The following is a 19,859-nucleotide window of genomic DNA, read 5'->3' on the forward strand; positions in this document are numbered from 1 at the left end:
TATGCTTTTCCACTGAGCAAAGGTTGTCCCTGGGACTGACCACTTGCTAAAGATTGGAGCATCTCTTCTAGCTTCCCATGATTCATTTTGTAGGTAACCAAATCCCCATTTTGTGTTTCTGCCAGGTTACCAGGGAGTGGCATGGAAACTGAACAGATGGCCCTCGCTCTCTTGGTTCAGCATACAGAGGTAAATCTGAGTGCCTCCCCCTCTTTGTCATTTGGGGTATGGAAAGAGGTCTTATTTTTTAATACCTGTATTAAAAGTTCTTAAAAAAGAAGATTAAAAACTAATACAAATTAATATATCATAAGAAAGAAAAGAAAATGAAATCAAAGAGAAAGTTTAAAACGCAGGAAAGGAAAAATCAAACTAGAAGAGAAAGAAAAAAGACAGAAAGAAGTAACCGCAAATCTTCATTATGGCAGATACAATGATAAATTTGCCTCTTTCTCTAAAGTTACTGAAGTATTCTTTATATAATCTATCCTGTCTAATAAACAGAACTATAAATCATTTTTTCCTGTTTTCTGCATGAAGTCCATAAGGGGTTTGCAGTCAGCAATAAATGTAGGCATTATCTTTTTTCTAATTGATAAAAGTTTTATTTTCAATACCTGAATATGCAACCTGCCCCCAAGCCCTGGAAGCAACCCCTGGAGCCGTAGCATGGCTCCTGCCACCTCCCCAACAATTACTACCGAAGTACACTTTGACATGGGACAGAAGAGGGAACATTATTAAAGACGTGGGAATTATTCATATGAAGTGGATTTTGGAATTACATGAAATTGGAATTGAAATGAAAGCTAGATTCAGTTGAATTGAGTCTGTGTTCTGATCCTACTCACAGAGACCTACTTTATGTAGAATGCTCCAACATGCCACGTAAGGACCAAGTTCCTCCCTCTTTCAATTAGGCGTAACTACCATAAAACCACTTACTGCCCGTTGAGTAAATGTGCAGATTTAGGAACCAAGGAACCAATCCAAACATTTTGTAGATGTGATCCTTTCACTATATGAGCCAGTTCTGTAAGAAAGAAAGGCAAAATAAAAGATAGAGGAAGAAAACAGATGAGACGAAAAGAAAGCGAGTTGGGGGCCTTTACCCATTTTTGGCTCGGATTCCATCCAGCATTAGCTATAAAATGTGGCTCCCCAATGAATTATTCTTGTGCAAAATCATCAGAAAAAGTGTTGCTTAGTCACGTACTAAGTTTCATTGGTGAAGGAGGACACGTCCATCATTTTCTGCATATCTTTTTAAGAATCCACTGCTTCTGTTGAATCTCTGCCTTCTGCCTTTGTAGGTACCAATCCAGGAAGCTCTCCTGTGTCATTCTGATGATGCGTTGAATGACTTGGCTACAAAAATTTTTTTGAGTATGTAATGGTCCATTCATGAATCAATGAGAAGTGATTGGTAGTCTAAGAGCCGTGTTTAGGATGCTAATTCTGCAGACTGTTGTCTGCCAGCAGTTTGATTCAAGGTTGACTCAGTTTTCCATCTTTCCGGGGTTGGTAAAATAAGGACCCAGATTGTTGGGGAAAATATGCTGACTCTGTAAATCACTTCAACAACTTCATCAATGATTTGGATGAGGGAATAAATGGGGAACTCATCAAGTTTGCAGATGACACCAAGCGGGCAGGAATAGCCAACACTCCAGAAGATAGGCTTAAGATACAGAAGGATCTTGACAAACTTAAACATTGGGCACTATCTAATAAAATGAAATTCAATGGTGAAAAGAGTAAGGTTCTACATTTAGGCAATAAAAACGGAATGCACAGGTACAGTATAGGTGGTTCCTTGCTCAATAATAGTAACTGTGAGAGGGATCTTGGAGAGGGATCTTGGATCTTGCACAGAGGGTGGAAAGGAGATAGGGAGAAGGAGGAGAGAGGGAGAAGAAAGTGATGGACAGGGTGTGGAAAGCAGAGGAGCCAATAATTGTTTTTTGGGAGTTGATGGTAAGACAAATTGATGTTAATATTTAACAATATAAAATAATGTTGGTTATGTAACAGTATACATGTGGTTATGTGTTATGAAAATGAAAAAATAAAAAAACTTTAATTTTTTAAAGAGAGGGCTGAAGAGCCCTGTGAAGCAGTATATACCGTGTTTTCCTGAAAATAAGACAGGGTCTTATTTTCTTTTGACCCCCCCCCCCCCAATAAGCGCTTGGCCTTATTTTGGGGAAGCTCTTATTATTTTTGAGGTGCAGGAGACGGCGAGTGTGGTCACCTCATGGCTGCTGCTGTGTTGCAATATTTTTGGGGAGGGCTTATTTTCAGGGGAGGGCTTATTTTAGCACATGCGCTCAAAAGCCCAATTGGGCTTATTATCCAGGGAGGTCTTATTTTCAGGGAAACAGGTTATGTCTAAGTGCTATCGCTATGCTGTTGCTATGACTAGTGCTATTGCCATAGCACTGATTAAACTTTTATTTATTTAGCTATGGATTCAGGAAAGGTACTGAGAATATTTCTACTTTTACTAGTTCTCTCAAAATCAACTATCAAGACTATATTTTTGCTAGGGCAACTCCATATTAGTTTTGAATTTTTTGAAACTTTTCCAGTGCCACAATGTGGTAAATAAAAGAAGAACGATGGAGACAGGAGAGAAAGGATTAGTAGTTAGTCATCTTAAAATGAAATGTGAGAAGGGGATGCAATCAAATACTTATATTAGACACTCAACCTGTAAAAGGGGTTTTGGTTATGCATAGACATTTTAAACACTGTTGGAATAAGAAACCTTTTTTAAATGCAATGCTTGATCCCCTCCCCCCACTTAAAATATTTGCATATTCTTTAGCAAGAATCAGGAATACTTCAGACCCTAGGCAGCCCTGCAAGTTTTTATGAGATGGTGCTTATGCATTTCCCCTCCCACATTTTCAGATAATTTTCAGAGATCTTGTACAAGAACAGTGAAATCACATGCATTCAGGTCTATAGTTTTATTGTATTGTATTGTATTGTATTGTATTGTATTCTATTGCATTGCATTGCATTGCATTGCATTACATTGCATTGCATTGCATTGCATTGCATTGTATTGTATATAATTGGGGAACAACAGATGTTCACAAAAAATATATTGCTAATTGTTATTCTGAATCATCCTCTTTAGCAGTGTTTCTCAAACTTGGCGACTTTAAGTCCTGTGGACTTCAACTCCCAGAATTCCCCAGCCAGCTATGCTGGCTGGGGGATTCTGGGAGTTGAAGTCCACAGGACTTAAAGTCGCCAAGTTTGAGAAACACTGCTTAGGAAAAATCACACAAATTCACTGGCAGTTTCTCTTTCCTAAGTGGAAGATAAATTTAGATATATTCTACTTTTTGTATTTGATGGTGATAATACTGATCAAAAGAGAGGCCCCTGAATCTCCTCTTGGGAATCAGTGCCGTAACCCTATATTTTACTTTTCCAGCTAAGATTAATGCTGATTTCTTATTTTGAAGCTCTGATGAGGTTCATGGGAGACCAGCCAGGCCTCAAGAAACAAGATAAGATGGATTATATCTATGACATCCTTCAGGTTTGTGACTCTTGTGGTGGATTGGTGTAGATAACAGTGGCCTCATGAGACTTGGAAGGTCATCCGATTTCTACTGAAGGGGCATTTGTATTTTTATTTGTATTTATTAGACTTGTTAGCCGCTCCCTCTCCACGAAGGGACTCGGGGCGGCGTACAATAAATAAATCACATGTTACACGATTAGACATTACATTACACGGCGGAGGTATAAAATCACAACAATTGTTACAATACAAAAACAACGATAATAATAAAGTTAAAAATTAAAATACCCAATTTAGAATTTTAAAGTGTAAAAAGTTTAAAATTGCCAGGAGGATTAGAGATAGAACTATAGTTGAGCCAGGCCAGCTAGCTGGAAAAGGTGGGTCTTGAGTTTTGTACGGAAGGAGCGGAGGTCAGTAGTAATCCTAATGTCGGGGGGGAGGTCATTCCAGAGGGCTGGGCCCATCACAGAGAAGGCCCTGCTCCTGGGCGCCGCCCTCTGGCACTGCTTAGTGGACGGCACCCGGAGGAGTCCCTCTCTGTGAGAGCAGATTGGTCGTAGGGATGTATGGGGCAGGATGCGATCCCGCAAGTAACTAGCCATTGATGGCCTTGAAAGGAGATTGATTTTCAGATGCTTATTTTCCCTTTCTATTCCCCTTAGCTAACTCTATGAACTCTTATCTTATCTTAAATTAAATTATGCAGAGTTTAACAATTTGCAAAATAATAGATCATAGATCAAAGATATCAAGAGGGAGCAAGACAGTACAGCTGACAATCAAGATAAAGTAGGGAATGGGAAGAGAGAAAAGAAACAAAAATTTTAGAAAAGGAAAGAAGTTAAACACTGCACGTTTTGAGTCATTTCAAAATATGAGTTCTTATCACTAATGGGTTTATATCAGGGATGGGCTACTACGGGTTCGCCCGGGTTCGGAAGAAGCCGTAGCTAATGTTATGGATGGTTCGGAGAACCTCCAAATCCCACCCCTGGCTGGCCCTGCCCACCCTGTCTCTCCCCTCCCAGGAGTCTCCAAGCGGCCCGTTTCGGATGCAAGGTAAGTGCAGGGCCTACATGGAGGCTTGGGGAGGGGGAAAAACAGGCCTCCTGGAAGTTCCAGAAGGCTGGAAATGGGGCCGTTTCCTGCCTCGGGAGAATCTCCGGAACCTTGGGGAGAAAGTTTTCGACCTCCCAGAGGCTCGAGGAAAACCTCCGGAGCCTGGGGAAGGTGAAAATGCCTCTACCATGATGCAGGAGGCCGACTAGGCTACGCCCACCATGGCCACGCCCACCCAGCAACCAGGCAGATAACCCGTTGCTGAAATTTTTGAAGCCCACCCCTGGTTTATATGTATTTTGCACTGATGGGTTGATATGTAGTTTGGTTTATTCCAAACTATGGTAAGCTAATTCTGTTTCCTTGGGTCCTTTTTGTTAAAGTTTTGAGAAGATCTGAGCTTCTGCTCTGAGTTCAGCAGTAAATTCATTCCTGATTCCTTTTCTATGGTACACATAACTTGCTCTTTGGCCTCCAAATTCTGCTTGCTAGAGCTGTAATGGCTAAGTGGAATAAGAAGTCCCAGTTTCTGGATTCTTTATCCAGAAACCAAAGGCCTTTTCATGTACTCCTATCAACCACAATGCAGATTATCACGAGATACTGACCTCAATCTGACCTCAGAGTCCAATGGGGCTGCCCTTGAAGAGCACCCGGAGGCTTCAGCTGGTCCAGAATGCGGCCGCGCGGGTTATCATGGGGGGTACCTAGGTGCTCCCATGTTACACCCCTTTTAGGCAGCCTGCACTGGTTGCCGGTTGTTTTCTGGGTATGATTCAAGGTACTAATTATGACCTTTAAAGCGCTCCATGGCTTTTGCCCAGGGTACCTGCGAGACCACCTACTGCCACCAGTAGCCTCCCACCATCCAGTGCGATCCCACAGAGTTGGCCTCCTCAGGGCGCCGTCGGCCAGACAGTGTCGGCTAGCAACCCCCAGGGGGAGAGCCTTCTCTGTGTGAGCGCCTTCCCTCTGGAATGAGCTGCCCCCGGAGCTTTGCATAATCCCCGACCTTCGGTCCTTCCAACGGGCCCTAAAAAGTTGGCTTTTCCAGCAAGCCGGCCTGGCCTGAACAAAATAAAATAAATGATTGATGTAATTGTTAATTTTAATCTAATTTTATTAGATGTTATTGTTCATATTAATTGGGTTTGTTTTTGGATACTCTATCTAATTTCTTTTTTAACTTTTGTAATATGTTTTTTTTTTAATGTTGTACGCCGCCCTGAGTCCTTTGGGAGAAGGGCACCATATAAATCCAATAAACAAACAAACAAACAAACAATGAAAAGTGCCAGATAACACTCCAATCTTGGGAGTTCAAGATCAAAAAGTACAATTAGGGACCATTGCAGAAAAAATTATATTCCAGTGTCTCTCAGCTCAGGGGTAATCCTAGTGCCTCCCATGTGGCCTGCAAGAGAAGAGGAAACTAAATTATTTCTCCCCCACCCCACTGGGTTTTTACAGTGTTGCAAAGACAAGAAGACTCTGCATGATGAGGTTTACTGCCAGGTTATCAAGCAGATCACCGGGAATCCTAATCTGTAAGCACCAAAGAATGTCATACTGATTCTTCACACCTTGCATGGGTTGCTGATTGATTCTTGACAAATATTTAAATTGTTGGTTTTAACTTATAAAAAACCTTTACCGTGTGGCACCTGATCACTTGCAGGAGTATCTCCTCCTGTTGCTATCAGCCCAAAGTACTGGGCCAAACTCCTCATTGCCCCACACTGCCAAGGGGCCAAGGCAGTGGTGGGTTTCAAATTTTTTTAGAACCTCTTCTGTAGGTGTGGCCTGCTTTGTGGGAGTGGCTTGCTGGCCATGTGACTGGGTGGGAGTGGCTTGCCGGCCATGTGACTGGGTGGGCGTGGCCAACTTGTAAAATGTGGTGAAACTCACTTAACAACGCTCTTGCTTAGCAACCAAAATGTTGGCTCAGGAACTCTGGCATTGAAGTGTGCAATTCTTAAAGCTGTCAAGTTACAAGACCCTTGCACTCCTAACCCTTTAGAAAAAAAAAACCAGGGGTGTTCAAACTTGACAGTTTTAAGACTTGTGGACTTCAACTCCCAGAATTCCTCCTCTCACTCTTCATCTTGATGAGGTGCAGATGGGTGGGGGGAGGGATCTGGAACCGGTTCTAAACGGCACTGTAGATTTGTGGAACCTCTTCTATATCATATCCTCACTTCATTTTTTGGGGGGGGGGAGGGCAGGGTGTTATGTGGTGGTGGGATCCAATGGTGTATTAAAATTTGTGATGTGGCTATTTGGTGACTTTGCACAGCTGTTTTCACATTTCCCACTTCAGAATTCCTTTTTTGTACTTCTTCATTTCCCACCTTCTTCTCATTTATTTCCCCTCAGAGTTTTATCTCTTTACTTTTCCCCTTTTAGTCAACAAGAAATCTTTTCATTTGTGATCTCTGAGACGTGCTCAAAGTCTCTCACGGTCCTTTCTTTGTTCCAGGGACAGTTGTCACCTTGGCTGGCAGCTCCTCAGCCTTTTGACTGGATACTTCCTCCCATCCAGTACCTTGAAACCTTACATCATTGAGTTTTTGCAGGAGACCTGCTGTGATAGTAACCACCCCTGCTCAGGTACATGACCTGTCTCCTCCTATTCATTAGTTGTGAAGAATCTGTGGTGTTATTTTCCATGCTTGCAGTCTATCTACCACCAACCCTTCATTTCTGTGTGTTCCTTAACATCCTTTTAGTAGTCAGAAATCAATAGCCAACCCTCAGTCCTGTATGGGGAAGGTAGGTGGGGAACTCATGCATGAGTTCCAGCACCTAATTCTATTTTAGCAGAAGCCTCTTTAAATGTCAGTCACACTTCCTACATCGTATGCTCAACCTTGTGTGTGGTTTTTTTTTATCCCCAGGAATAGCCGAGGATTGCCAGAGCAACCTGAGGAAACTGATCACGTATGGAAGCCGTCAACACTTGCCATTTTTGGCGGAGATGAGAGCATTTTTGGTAAATGAGAAGCAGATATGGGTCAGGGTGGGAATGTCTCCCCCTTGGGTGCTGAAGCAAATCTTCCAGGCAGAAAAGCAGAAAAGATCTAGCTGGGGAAGATGGTAAAACAAAGCAAATACTGGGAATAGAACATCTTTTTTTATGTGCAGCTTGAGGTTGAATCACCTGCATGAACATGATTTATAAAGGTCAGGCTTGAAGGCAAGTTGATGTGTGAGAAAAAAGGCTTTTTTGAGGAAAGATATATTTGTATTGCTTAGTATTACATCTTTAGGGAGGTCTGATGTCCAGAATTATGCCAAATCATTCAAATGTTTTAGAATTTAATATTTTGAACACCTTCATCCTCTGGCAGCATCACCTTAAAGAGCCCAACTACCCCAAGGTTCATTATTCTTGGGCACAATTTTCCTATATTTTTCAGTAAGTATTTGAAAAAAAAGTAGACTTTGGGGTGGAAAATTTTTAGAAGCAAATTGTGGACTTACGTGATGAGAAAACCTGTTTTGACAGATCACATCATTTGCACACAAATTGTCAGGGTTCCAAGTAACATCCCCAGTGAAAGAAGACTCCGAGGCTTGAAGTTCCTCAAAGTTCCATTTTATTAGAAATGTCATATTGGCACATCTGGGAAAACCCGAATCTGAAAGCTTCCAGGTTTTCCCCACCCAAATGAAACTCCAAGCCCCTGCCCAGCACCCACATGTCCATCGCATGGTCCAATCAGGCACCATCCCAACTGGAGATGCCTTGTAGTCCCATAATTCCAGGTACAGGGCAAGATGTCCTTGACTCTGTGAGAAAGGAATGTTATTTTGATTATATATCTCCCATACTTCATATAATCCCCCCTCCCATTTTCCCACAGCAGTAAATGTGGTAGGCCAGAAGGCCCAATGCAAAAGATGGCTTCCAGGCCTGACAACATATTTATAGTAAATTTCGCGTACATCCTTGGTGTTCATTAAGAAGTTTTGAATAAGTAAGCCAGAATATGTTGGTCAAACGAATTCTTCTTTGAGTTGATTACAAGCAGTTATAAGGGAAGACATCCAAGATAGGACATGTGTTATGTAGAACAATGTATCTGGAATAATAGATGTCGTAATATTTGAAGGAAAACAAGATCTGTACTGCTATACTGTATCCATCATAGTCATATGGGTAATTACAATGATCCAGAAATTATTTTTCTACTTATTAACTTATTTACTTAGTAATGCTAAGAACTCAACCAGTAAGACTAACTCAGATATATGTATTTGCATTCATCAAAATTATTTTTTAAATCAAATATTAAACTAAAACATTGCTTCAAGTTCCATTGATTTGAAGGATAAAAATACAGATAGTCCTTGACTTATGACAACTATAGGGACCAGAATTTCTGTTGCTAAGCGAGGTGGTTGTTAATTAAACAATGCCAGATTTTACATATGTTTTTTGCCATGGTTAGTAAGTGAGTCACTACAGTTGCTAAGCAAACCGCTGGTCATTAATCGAATCTGGCTTCCCCATTGACTTTGCTTGCTGAAAGCTGGCTGGGAAAGTTGCAAATGGTGACCAGATGCATCCAGGATGTTGCAACCATTGTAAACACAGGCTGGTGGTTGCAAAGTAGCTGATGACTGATCCCCTGACTGTGGGGAAGCTGTGACCGTCGTCAGGTGAGGATCTGTTGTAAGTCATTTAGTAAGTAACTTGGAATAGTTGCTAAATGAATCAATGTAAGTGGAGGACTGCCTGTACTCAAATGCTCAATTCTATTTCTCAAGGGCTCAATTTTTGCCAGGAATTGGCTTTCAATTAGGAACAAAAATGCCTATATTGTACTGATTCTTTTTTTCCCGTTGTCAGAAGGGCCACTCTTTGCGCCAGATATCAATCATCTTACCTGGAGGTCTGCCATATAGCACAAAGATTAAGACATTCACTGTAAGTTCCTGTTTAGTCCATTAAAAAGGATATTGTGGAGTGGTGCTCCACATACCCATGGTGATGAGCATTTTCTTTCTTTTTATAAAATTAATGTTGTTGTTGCCTTACTGAGAGGACACTCAAAGAGCCGTTTTTGATGCAGACATCTAAAAGGCCAGTCTGCCAGAAAACAGACTGATCAAAGTGCTGTATAGATTCTTGTTGGAATATAAACTAGAGGAAGAATATGTCAAAGAAACCATGGTTGCCTGGGCGAAAAATTTCGGTTACAATGTGGAACTGGCTAAGTGGGGAAAACTTTGGATACTTAATCAGAAATTAACATTGGCTATGGCGTATAAAGAAAACCTTTACAAGATGTTCTACAGATGGCATCTCCCGCCAGCACGGCTTTATAAAATGTTCAAAAATTTGGCCCCAAATTGTTGGAAGTGTAAAAAAACACCAGGCACTTTCTACCATATGTGGTGGACGTGCAATGAGGCAAAAAAATATTGGAAAATGATTCAATCCTGGTTAGAACAAATGGTGGGAGAACAAATGATGTTTAAACCAGAAACTTTTCTCCTAGGCATAATACCGGAGGGGTTTAAGAAAGATACACTCTATCTAATTATACATATACTGACTGCAGCGCACATAACCTATGTACAGCATTGGAAAAAAGAAAATACACCATCAGAGCTAGATATAATCAGAAAAGTGTTGGCCTGTGCAGAAGCAGATAGGCTCACTTTGGAACTTAAAAATAAAGGGGAATCAGAATATTTCGAGGTATGGAATAGATGTTATGATTGGTATAAGTTAAGATGACAAGACTGGAACAAATGTATATATTGTGATCGAACAGAAGGACAGACAATGTATTAAGTAGAATTACTGTTAATGGTTGAAACTAGCTGTACATAATGTGAATATATGATCACCCCGACTCCGTGGCATTGCATTGTTTTAAATGTAAAAACAATAAATATATATATATATAAAATAAAATAAAAGGCCAGTCTGCATCTTGGGTTACTCAGTTATGCTCAAATAGAATAGAATAGAATAACAGAGTTGGAAGGGACTTTGGAGGTCTTCTAGTCCAACCCCCTGCTTAGGAAGGAAACCCTACACCACTTCAGACAAATGATTGTCCAATCTCTTCTTTAAAACCTCCAATGTTGGAGCATTCACAACTTCTGGAGGCAAGTTGTTCCACTGATTAATTGTCTTCACTATCAGGAGATTTCTCCTTAGTTCTAGGTTGCTTCTCTCCTTAATTAGTTTTGAGTTAGTTTTCTTTTGAAGTTCTTGTGTCTTATTACCTGAACCATACCTGTAATATTTTGTTCTAGTCTTTTGGGGAGGGGAGGAGGGAAGATCGAGGGAGCTTGGCAACCGTGGTTTGCATCCCTGGTTAAAAAGTAGCAGATATTAATGAGAAAGACCTGAATTTGCAGTCACACCAGACAATAAATATTTGAATGGCCTGACTTAATTTCCTCGTGTTCCTTCCTTTGAAATATTAATGGGTACATTAGGAATCCCTCCAAATTTTTACCTTTGTTCTTTTTGATTTGGGAAAAGCTTTGTAACCTGTTTGATGAGAGGTGTAGACACAATCACACTTTAGATTTAAGCTCATGATAAGAATGCTAAATTCTCTCTCGCTTGTTGTGCAAAATCCAAAACGAGCCAGATCATCTTTCTGAAAACGGGGAGGTCTTGTTTCACTCAGTTTCTCAACTTGCTTTTTTATGTGCGATTGTTCCCGTGCCAAACTATTTTTTTAAAGTAATGGAATGAAACAAATTAAATCTTCCTTGTCTATCTCCCTTACGCTTTCTGATTTTTTAAATGAGGGATGCTGAGTTCAAGACTTTCTTTGCCTTAGACTGCATTGGGCAGACTGCATTTGTCCAGACAAAGCAATTTGCACACACTTACATAAATTATTATTTTTTCTGATGGTAGGTTACAGCCGATGTGTTAAAGGAAATTTGCGAACACATAGGAGTTACTGAGTTGAGGGAGATCCAAGAATTTGCCATCTTAGCCGACAAAGACAAAGGCAAGTGTACTAATGGTCAACTTCAATATAGTGAAATCTGATAAATATGGAGTTTCACTCTAGTACAGCTTTCTCCTTCCCATTGTCTTCTACTGCCAGGGTCCTAGTTTTCTGGGGTTATATACAGTCACGTGAAAAAGAAAAGAAAATTTCTTTGAGTTCAATGTTCTTACATATCAGGACAGACCAGTAGTAAAAATCATCTGGTCCTCTAGGGGGCAGTGCTCATCTCCATTTCAAAGCCAAAGAGCCAGCGCTGTCTGAAGATGTCTCTGTAGTCATGTGACCGGCATGACTAAACACCAAAGATGCACGGAACGCTGCTACCTTCCCACCAAAGTGGTCCCTATTTTTTCCACTTGCATTTTTACGTGCTTTCCAACTACTAGGTTGGCAGAAGCTGGGACAAGTAACCGGAGTTCACTACATTGGGTGGCGCTAGGGATTTGAACTGCTAACCTTTTGGATCGACAAGCTCAGCATTTTAGTCACTGAGCCACCGCGTCCCTGATCCTAGGCAGTTTTTAAAAGTAGGTAAATACAACCTTAGATGACCAACAACAACATATGACATGGCTTTTCCATTTTGGTGTTCTTTTTGTAAAATAAAGGATGACATGGTGTAATATGTCACGTCTTTTTCATCTGAACAGGTTGTATTTACCTACTTTTAAGCACTGATAAGGACCAGATGGGTTTTACTGTGCCCTGATATGTAAAACCATAGAACTCAAAGAGGGTATATATATATTTTCACATGACTGTAATTTTTGTAGGCTTACATGTGAAGAATGTATTTATAATAATAGCCCTGATTTTGGTTTTAGGGCCGCATTATGATATGTATGTGATAGAGGATCTTGCCTTTGTCTATTCAAAGTGTGGCTTTGTGATGGTTTGCTCCTGTTAAAGGAGAAGATCTGCCAGTACTCCTGCATCTGGGCCAGTTTACATATTTTCAGATAGCAATGGAAGACCTTTTTGTCTTTTTTGCACCAGTTTTTGATACAATAGCACATTTATAGCCCTTTCTAGAAATCACAGCCTGTTAATTGCCATACTTGATCATGGTAATGTACAGTATTAAGAGAATTTAATTTAGGTTTTCTACCCAGGTTGCTCCCAGAGCAATTCTGCTTTTGTTGAGCAATCTCTTGCCTCATTCGTGAAATTTGAGGTAGGGTCCAAATACCATCATCTTTCTTTTTTTATTTTCACATATTTGCCTCACCCATCGTTCTCTTTCTCTCCATAGAAAATCCATTGAGGTAGGGAATATGAAAAAGCTATCAATGCCTTTTGTTTGCTGATACTAAGCTCTTAGAGTGTAGCCATCGCTATATTAGCATTTCTAATGTTAAAATCTCATTGCTTGCTAACAGTGACGTGCGGTGAGGGTTATGGCTGGGGAGGCTGGTGACGTCATCAGGAAGGCGGGGAATGGGACCACGTGTGCAGCACACGTGGTCTCATTCTCCGCCTTCCTGAGTAAACATTAAGGGGACCGCGGCGTAGCATTGCTTCCTCCACCGGCACCAGTCCCTTCCGCCCCCCACTCCTTCAAGGTCTCCCACCAACCCAAAGCCCGATCCCCAGCTCCCTCGGGCAAGGTTTGAGCGGGGTGAATGGGAAAGGAACGAAAGGGGCTGCGCTTTCACCCCGCTCAAGCCTTGCTGCCTGCAGCCACCGCCCGCCCTCGCTGCCCCTTTCGTTGCTTGCCCGCCCGCCTCTAAGGCATGCCAAAGCCTCCTTCGTCCCCCCCCAGCGTGCGCCCTTTTTATTTCCCGCGACACCCCCCCCATTTCGGGAAAGCTTTCCCCATTGCCTGGGGGGTGAGGGGGGCGGCTCCTCTCCCCCCACTCCCTCCGTCCCTGCCTCTCTCCTCAGCCCCAAAGCTCCGTCCGCGCGACTCACTTCCAAGGCGGTGGCTGCTCCATCCCGCTCCGGCTCTGGAAGCGACCGAAGATCAGGCTGCGTCGCTCGCTCGCTCGCTCGCCGGACTGCTTCGGCGCCATTCTGGCTACCTCCGTCCATCCGCGCCCAGGAGCTGTGGAGGCAGAAATGTTGTCGGTGCCTCCGGATGATGAACCAGTCGCTTGCTTTCATCATCGGGAGGCCGATAACATTTCTGCCTCCGCAGCTCCCGGGCGCGGATGGACGGAGGTAGCCAGAATGGCGCCGAGGCAGTCCGGTGGACGAGTGACCAAAGATCTCGCTGCCTCGCTCGCTCGTTCACCCACCGGACTGCTTCGGCGCCATTCTGGCTACCTCCGTCCATCCGCGCCCGGGAGCTGTGGAGGCAGAAATGTTGTCGGCCTCCCGATGACGACAGCAAGCGACTGGTTCGTCATCCGGAGGCGCCGACAACATTTCTGCCTCCACAGCTCCCGGGCGCGGATGGACGGAGGTAGCCAGAATGGCGCCGAAGCAGTCCGGCGAGCGAACGAGCGAGCGAGGCAGCGAGATCTTCGGTCACTCGTCCACCGGACTGCCTCGGCGCCATTCTGGCTACCTCCGTCCATCCGCGCCCGGGAGCTGCGGAGGCAGAAATGTTATCGGCCTCCCGATGACGAAAGCAAGCGACTGGTTCGTCATCCGGAGGCGCCAACAACATTTCTGCCTCCGCAGCTCCCGGGCACGGCCGGCCTGATGTATATAATATTATATATATATAGTATATAATATTATATACTATTATTCCATGAAGAGAGGTGAGGCCCTGCCTCCCTTGCCTCCACTGACCGCACGTCACTGCTTGCTAAGGCACATGTCTTTGTTGGCAGCTCTTTTATGGCTTTTTTATTGTTGCTTTTTTAAAAATAACATTTAAATTGCATCTGCTCCTTTTAAGTGTAGGTGTAGATGTCATGTTTTGCTTTCAAATGATACCAAATATATATTTCTCCTTCTGTCATGACCATTTTTCTTTTGGCTTCTATATGGAATAACTAAATTTGAAAGGAAGTTTAACTAAAAGTTTTATGAGATGAAGATAGGAAGATGTAGACCATGGGTGCCAAACTCGTGGCGACATGTTGCCGTCACATGACATATCACGACATTTTCCCCAGCGTGGAGCTGGGGTGGGCATGACCTGTGAATGATGCATCCAGCCCACAGGCCGCCAGTTTGACACCCTTGAAAGACGGAGGAAAATGTTACCATCTTGATGAAGCACGATAAGTGATAATATTGTTCAGTGAAAATTGACAGAAAACCTGGATGAGATTAATAGGTGGAATTGAATACATATTTGCTACATTTTGCTATCAGCTTGAAGACTGCAAAATTACCATATAATAAAGTTAAAGGGGATAAGGTTGCCTTATATTGGAGGAAATAGGTTGACCTTAAAATATTTGCCTCTAAGTTCAGTGCTTTGGATGGGGATGGCATGAGCCGAGGTGGCACAGTGGTTAGAGTGCAGCACTGCAGGCTACTTCAACTGCCTGCTAGTTGCAGTTCAGCAGTTCAAATCTCACCAGGCTCAAAGTTGACTCAGCCTTCCATCCTTCCGAGGTGGGTAAAATGAGGATCCAGATTGTTGGGGGCAATAGGCTCGCTCTGGAAACCTCTTAGGGAGGGCTGTAAAAAGCACTATTAAGCAGTATATAAGTCTAAGTGCTATTGCTATGACCATCCTTCTTTATCCTATGCAGGGAAGATGAGGAGGCCTTTGCACCAGGAGGAATATGTCCAAGACTATTTGTTAGAAGAAAATTCAATAGGACTACATTTCTGCAGGATCACTTGGAAGATTCCGTTGCACTTTGATAATGAGGTCTACATCAACGTCCATTATAACCAGGTACGAAAGGGAAAGTCTTGCACTGTTACTCGCAAGACTGTAAAGAGCTTGTATGAGATTATGGTTCAAGCCTGAACTACTTAGCCATAAAAACACAGTGGGATTGAATGTGGGACAGTGTGTGTCAGTGACTTTCTGCCCATAGTAGTTCAATGGGTTGTTGTGGGGATAAAATTAAGACAGATCTCCATATATGCCTTCTTGAACTCCTGGAGAAAATGTGAGATGATGATGATGATGCAAAGGATGGCTGTCTCATTCTTATGGAAGGTGACTCATGTATTGGCTAAGAGTCCATGATAAATTCCTATTCCCACTTTGCTGAATTTGTTGTATTTACTTTTTATTAAATATTTGTTGTTATCACAGGTTAATGTTAGGAGTTGCAACAAATGTTCCGTCAATGATGCCTGCTTTAAAAATCTACTACAGAGAAGTACAAAGCAAACACTCCTTGTGGCTTATTTATTTCTAGGTCTTGCAGAATTATATGAGAGGAACACTCTCGTTGCAGCACAACACCAAACTTGGGCAGCAGCTGGGCATCTTGGCTTTGCTTCAGCACTGGGCCAGAGGAGCTCCATCCATCCCTACAAGGTAAGTCTTTCTGCATATCAATTTGGAAGAGAGGTAGGCATATCGATTCAGAATAGGTTGGTGGACTAGGAGATTTATTTATTTATATAAAGTAAGAAGTGGTCCCAAAGATAAATGGTGTGCTTAGACTCCAAATGCCTATAGCCATGATGGAGAACCTATGGCACACGTGCCAGAGGTGGCACGCAGCACCCTCTCTGTGGGCGTGAGCCGTTGCCCCAGTTCACCTCTGCCACACATGTATGCGCACCTCCCACCAGCCAGCTGGTCTTCAGGTCTCTACTGCGCCTGTGCAGAGGGCATGCAGGGGTCGTGTGCTCATGCAAGGGGGTACATGTGGAGGAGTGCATGTGTGGGAGACGTGTGCACATTGCATTTTGGGGGTTCAGGTCAGTGGTGGGTTTCAATTTTTTTTAGAACCTCTTCTGTAGGTGTGGCCCGCTTTGTGGGAATGGCTTGGCGGCCATGTGATGGGTGGGCGTGGCCAACTTGTAAAATGTGGTGAAACTCACTTAACCACGCTCTTGCTTAGCAACCAGAATGTTGGCTCAGGAACTCTGGCATTGAAGTGTGCAAGCTGTCAAGTTACAAGACCCTTGCACCCCTAACCCTTTAGAAAAAAAAACTCAGGGGTGTTCAAACTTGACAGCTTTAAGACTTGTGGACTTCAGCTCCCAGAATTCCTCCTCTCCCTCTTCATCTCGATGATGTGCGGACGGGAGGGGGGAGGGAGCTGGAACCGGTTCTAAACGGCACTGTAGAGTTCTAACCTCTTCTATAGAAGAGGTTAGAACTGGCAGGAACCCACCCCTGGTTCAGGTGCATGCACGCACATTCATGCACGCGCACTTTAGGCTCTCGGTCTGGAAAAGGTTAGCCATCACTGACCTATAGCATTAAGGAAATGAGACACCACCATGACCATCTCTGTATTTTCCATTAAAACAATTCCTTACAGATGATGCTCTGTTAGCATACATACCCTTGTAACACCCCAAGTTCTGTTGCATAATTTCTTTTCCCCTCCAAAACCTAGATAGCTGTCTATTAATCCATTTTCAAAAAAGCATATGTAAAATGAACAATGTACCATACGCAAAAACAAGGACCTCAGACAAGAATGGGTGTGTGCATAATTTAAAAACGGTCCATCTCCCTCAGAGTGACTCTAAACAGCAGTCAGTTAAACTTCCCTGCCTCTGCATAGGATCCTATCCTGATTCTCCATCCAGATCAGTCCTCCCATACCTCCTGTATTTACTCATATGAATATGGCCAGTAAAGGATTCTATTCTATTCTATTCGCAAATTGCACACTAACGCTTAGCTTTCATGCAGTTTTTTCTAGCTTTTCTTCCCCACAAATGGAAGGTGTTTTTTTCTGAATACTCTCCAATTTCAGTTTATGGTCAAGTCCATCTCTTCTATTTGTCTAAATAGAAAGGAACTGAAGAATTACATCCCTGTTTCAATCACCCACCTCAGCCCAGACATTGTTGAAATTGCCATGGCTTATGAGCTGGAGACCCTAGAACCACTTCAGCCATTGCAGGCACAAGTACGCTTTATTGGTGAGTTCAACAGCTGCATTTGATTGACATCTTAGCTTTGGTTCTGGTTTTATGCTGCTCCCTGAAATGTTTTGAATGCGGTAGCATGGGATGTTTTTTTATACCTACATTCCTCCAAAGTTGTATGTACATTGTATATCTACATGCGTTTTATAATTATCCTCAATAGGCAAGATTTTGGCATGGCTTTATTGCTATATCATCTTATTACTGCATGCATCTAAGTTGTATATTTGTATGCGTAGATGACCTCCAAGGATGATTTCAGTTTGCAAGTGCTGTGATTCAGTGGAGAATCTCTCCCGCTCATTACAGGTAGTCCTCGACTTACAAAAGTTCATTTAGTGACCATTCAAAGTTACAATGGCACTGGAAAAAGTGACTTATTTTCCATGTTTCACGCTGATGACCATTGCAGCATCCCCATGGTCACAGGATCAAAATTCAAACGCTTGAACTGACTCATGTTTATGACGGTTGCAGTGTCCCAAGGTCCTGTGATCCCCTTTTGCGACCTTTTGACAGGCAAAGTCAATGGGGAAGTCAGATTCACTTAACAACTGCGATACTATGAATAATTGCCATGATTCACTTAACAACTGTGACAAGAAAGGTCGTAAAATAGGGCAGAACTCACTTAACAAATGTTTCACATTTGTTGTATAAATTTTGGGCTCAATTGTGGTCGTAAGTTGAGGGCTACCTGTACATGGGGCAATTTGTGGGTAGCTCTCTATTTTAAATCTGTTCAAGACATTATTACACATGTTTTCCACAACTACTTGCACAGCTAACCATTGTGGGTAAACCCATTTTCTCCAAGAATATAGCAACAATTACAGTCTGTTCATTCTGTGAAGGAGCTTCACAATGTATAAATATTCATTTTTATATATAGGCCAGAGGCAAGGACTATATGGATCAACAAGAGAGTAAGGAAAAATGCTTTGACAGAGATATGCAAGCTCCATTGCCATGGTAGCAAGAGGGTAAAAAATGTTTTCAGTTCAGAACAGCCAGATAACATTTAGAAGCAGTTCACAGACATCTTCCTAATTCATATATATACTGTATATATGGCTGTGTGTGTGTGTGTGTGTGTGTGTGTGTGTATGTGTTCCAACATAACTCTGGAACACCTCGAGTAATTTCAACCAATCTTGGTACATAAATTACTCTCTGGAAAAAAATACTGTGGGGGTAAGACCCTATCCCTAACACCCCTCGGTGTGTGTGTTCTGTTAAGATACAGCCTGTTGTGCCTTAAAATGGCTTCTATTGTACAGTTGGAGTTGCCAAGGTAATGGCTTCACTGTACTCCACAAGGGGGCTCCCTCTGGTAAGGTGGAAAATCCAACATGAGAAATTACCTTTGGTCCGGACATTTTCCCCCTATAAATAACTATCCAGTCAACACTGGGTTATCAGCTAGTTGTAACTATAAGAAGAGATGTAGTCTCTCATGTTGCTCCCATGTAAATAGAGCCTTTTCCAACTGTGCTGTAATTACCCAGCTGGGATGATTTGCAGGCAGGGCATCGTATGGCAATAGCTGTCCAAGCGCAACTGCTTGGGTATGCAAAGTGTTTGGGTCTGGAGGTTTGGGCAGCTTCGAGAGTGCCACAGCTTCAATGGCTTGGCTTTGAGCCACATTCTTGCTTTAGCAGAGATGGCAACTTGCCCTGGAAAACATGCACAGCTGATGTGGCTTTTGCCTGTGAGTCTGACATATCGTGTTTCTTTTCTTGCAGAACATATAATTCAGCTGCCGCTCTTTGGCTATAATGTTTTCTCTGTGGAGAAGATCAGTGCCCCAGATATCCCTTCGCCTTGCATTGTAGGAGTGAACCAGGAGGAGATTGTTGCAAGGAGCAAGGAAACCCAGGTAGGGTTATAAGAGAAACATCACTGTGGATGTCTATGGAGATTCTCAGTCATCCAGGTCACGGTTGTCACAAAGGTGCTTTTTCAGGAGGCAACTGGATGTTCTTGTTTTTTCTTTGAAGATGTTTTGATTCTCATACAAGAGCTCTGACAGGATACTGGGGAATGGAAAGATGTATAGAATGAAAGGTCCAGCTGTCTGCAAGGTGTATAAATCCTTCCATTCCCCACCATTCAGTGAGAGCTGAAGAAGCTTCTTGGATGAGAAGCGAAATGTTCTTCAAAGAAAAAAAACAGAAAGTCCAGTTGCCTCTTGATAAAAAAGCACCTTTGGGACTATCACAATGGGTGGAACACATGAACTGAAGCAAGTAGGATACCATTCAGGTCAGGACATGGCC

General features: G+C 42.7%; 1 protein-coding gene across 1 annotated transcript in view; it reads left to right on the forward strand.

The window, feature by feature from the left end:
* Positions 1 to 19,859, forward strand: part of MYO15B (myosin XVB) — a gene marked incomplete at its 3' end in the record, with an annotated part of 106,731 nt that overhangs the window by 85,373 nt on the left and 1,499 nt on the right. The window contains exons 48-59 of the mRNA XM_081963086.1: positions 126 to 189; positions 1,314 to 1,386; positions 3,483 to 3,559; positions 6,077 to 6,153; positions 7,086 to 7,216; positions 7,504 to 7,598; positions 9,462 to 9,539; positions 11,502 to 11,598; positions 15,258 to 15,406; positions 15,882 to 16,003; positions 17,444 to 17,574; positions 19,326 to 19,459. Of these exons, the coding sequence (XP_081819212.1) occupies positions 126 to 189; positions 1,314 to 1,386; positions 3,483 to 3,559; positions 6,077 to 6,153; positions 7,086 to 7,216; positions 7,504 to 7,598; positions 9,462 to 9,539; positions 11,502 to 11,598; positions 15,258 to 15,406; positions 15,882 to 16,003; positions 17,444 to 17,574; positions 19,326 to 19,459 (1,228 nt within the window). The remainder of the gene's footprint in view (positions 1 to 125; positions 190 to 1,313; positions 1,387 to 3,482; positions 3,560 to 6,076; positions 6,154 to 7,085; positions 7,217 to 7,503; positions 7,599 to 9,461; positions 9,540 to 11,501; positions 11,599 to 15,257; positions 15,407 to 15,881; positions 16,004 to 17,443; positions 17,575 to 19,325; positions 19,460 to 19,859) is intronic.

Source organism: Natrix helvetica, assembly GCF_964273705.1.
Source record: "Natrix helvetica genome assembly, chromosome: 1".
Lineage (NCBI taxonomy): Eukaryota > Metazoa > Chordata > Lepidosauria > Squamata > Natricidae > Natrix > Natrix helvetica.